General features: G+C 46.0%; 1 protein-coding gene across 1 annotated transcript in view; it reads left to right on the top strand.

Annotated features, from left to right (window-relative positions):
* CUNH12orf66 (chromosome unknown C12orf66 homolog) overlaps window positions 1–1,761 on the top strand; it is an 11,485-nt gene that overhangs the window by 6,210 nt on the left and 3,514 nt on the right. Inside the window, exon 2 of the mRNA XM_003798527.3 lies at window positions 957–1,242. Within this exon, the coding sequence (XP_003798575.1) occupies window positions 957–1,242 (286 nt within the window). The remainder of the gene's footprint in view (window positions 1–956; window positions 1,243–1,761) is intronic.

The raw sequence follows: 1,761 nt of genomic DNA, 5'->3' as shown, positions 1-1,761 counted from the left end.
TCTGTCTCAAAAAAGAAAACATCCATGAAGCTGGCTCTGTAATTAGAAATGTTGTTGATCATGTGTAATATAGAAGTAAGTGAAGTCTGTGTGGTTTGATTTTTTCTGACTATGCAAATCATGTTTTGAGTCTTTGTTTTTTGCTAGTTTCCTTTAGGACCCTGAGTTCCCACAGCAGCTGTAGATTATTGGTTCCTGGTCTTAGTAATTCACAGCCTGGTGCTTATTACATTGTAATGTAATAGTATTATAATGCTGTAATGTACAGTGTTAGCCTTGGTACTTGTTACATTGTAAGGTACAGAGTCAGCCTGGGTGCTTGTTACATTGTAACTACAGAGTCAGCCTTGGTGCTTGCTACATTATAACATACAAAGTCAGCCTTGTCAAGAGCTGTGATTTTCTTTTATCCTGGGACCCTAGTAGTCTGCTTTCATATGTAAAGGGGTATGTATGTGTATTCTGTTTTCTGGTATGGCTTAAATGATAAGATTCAGCAGAAGATGTACCTCTAAAGCAGAAAGGAAAAATTGTGATTTACTGAGAGTAATGACAGGGTTTCATTGTTCAGGTGTTCTATTTTGTCATAACTATATTTAGGTGAAAGGAAGGCTGCTGAGATCTGGTTTCCATCATTTGCTAGGCTAATTATGCTCTGCAGTAAACCGGGTCCTCTTGATGTGAGGTGGTGAGGAGGGGGCATTGGGCACATGCAGGAAATTGTAGTCAGGGTTGTCACTGCACTAGTGAATTGTATCAGGGATTCCTTTAACTTTCTCACCACCACCCCCATGAAATCTGAATCATACAGTATATCCCAGAGAATGTGGGAGTCAGAATGTGGCAGATGGAGCTTCATTGAGTGAGTGGGTCTGTGTCTTCTCCCTCGGGATGCTGGGAGGTGTTGGGACTTCTGGCCTTGTTCTCACTTGTCACGTGCTGTGTCACGCTTGCAGGGGGCCAGTCTTTCTTCAGCAGAAAGGACTCCATCCGCACCATCTACACTTCCCTGCACAATGAACTAAAGAAGGTAGCAGCTGGCCGCGGGGCCCCGGGCGGGGCCGCCCCCCACGTGGAGGAGCTCCTGTCGCACCTGGCTGAGCAGCTCTGCTTCTTCGTCCAGGCCCGGATGGAGATTGCGGACTTCTACGAGAAGATGTACACCCTCAGCTCCCAGAAGTTCATCAACGCGGAGGAGCTGGTTGGCCTCCTGGACACTGTCCTCAGGAAGTACAGCTCTAGGTCAGTGTAGGGGGAGAGGAGGGAGCAGGGAGAAATACAGCTGCAGACTGGCGGGGGAGGACAGGGCCACCTTTCCAGTTCCATGCTGGCCCAGGGTATTTCCCACATTCTAATGAGAACTATGATGGAATAACTGTGAAGGGGAAATAGCTGTGTTATACTTTGTGCATATTAATTATCATTGGGTACACAGTAGGCGCCTTCTTTCAACTTAACATCCTGTTCAGGCTGTGTGCATCTTTGGGTCTCTCTGAGGAGTGCGGTGTTTGTCTTATTCATTTGTTAGGCTGGTGAGCTATCCTCTTTGCACCTTAACATCCTGCTGGATGGATGCTTCTCTTAACAATACAAAAAGATTGAGAATGAAGTAATCCTTAAAAGTTATAGCTGGCTTGGCTCGGCGCCTGTGGCTCAAGTGGTTAAGGTGCCAGCCACATACACCTGAGCTGGCGGGTTTGAATCCAGTCGGGGCCTGCCAAACAACAGTTAGGGCTACAACTGAAAAAAAAAAAAAAAAAA

Source organism: Otolemur garnettii, unplaced genomic scaffold (assembly GCF_000181295.1).
Source record: "Otolemur garnettii isolate 467f Iridium unplaced genomic scaffold, OtoGar3 scaffold00138, whole genome shotgun sequence".
In the NCBI taxonomy this organism is placed as follows: Eukaryota; Metazoa; Chordata; class Mammalia; order Primates; family Galagidae; genus Otolemur; species Otolemur garnettii.
The sequence above is the reverse complement of the archived record's forward strand: the minus strand, read 5'-3'. Positions and strand labels throughout refer to the sequence as shown.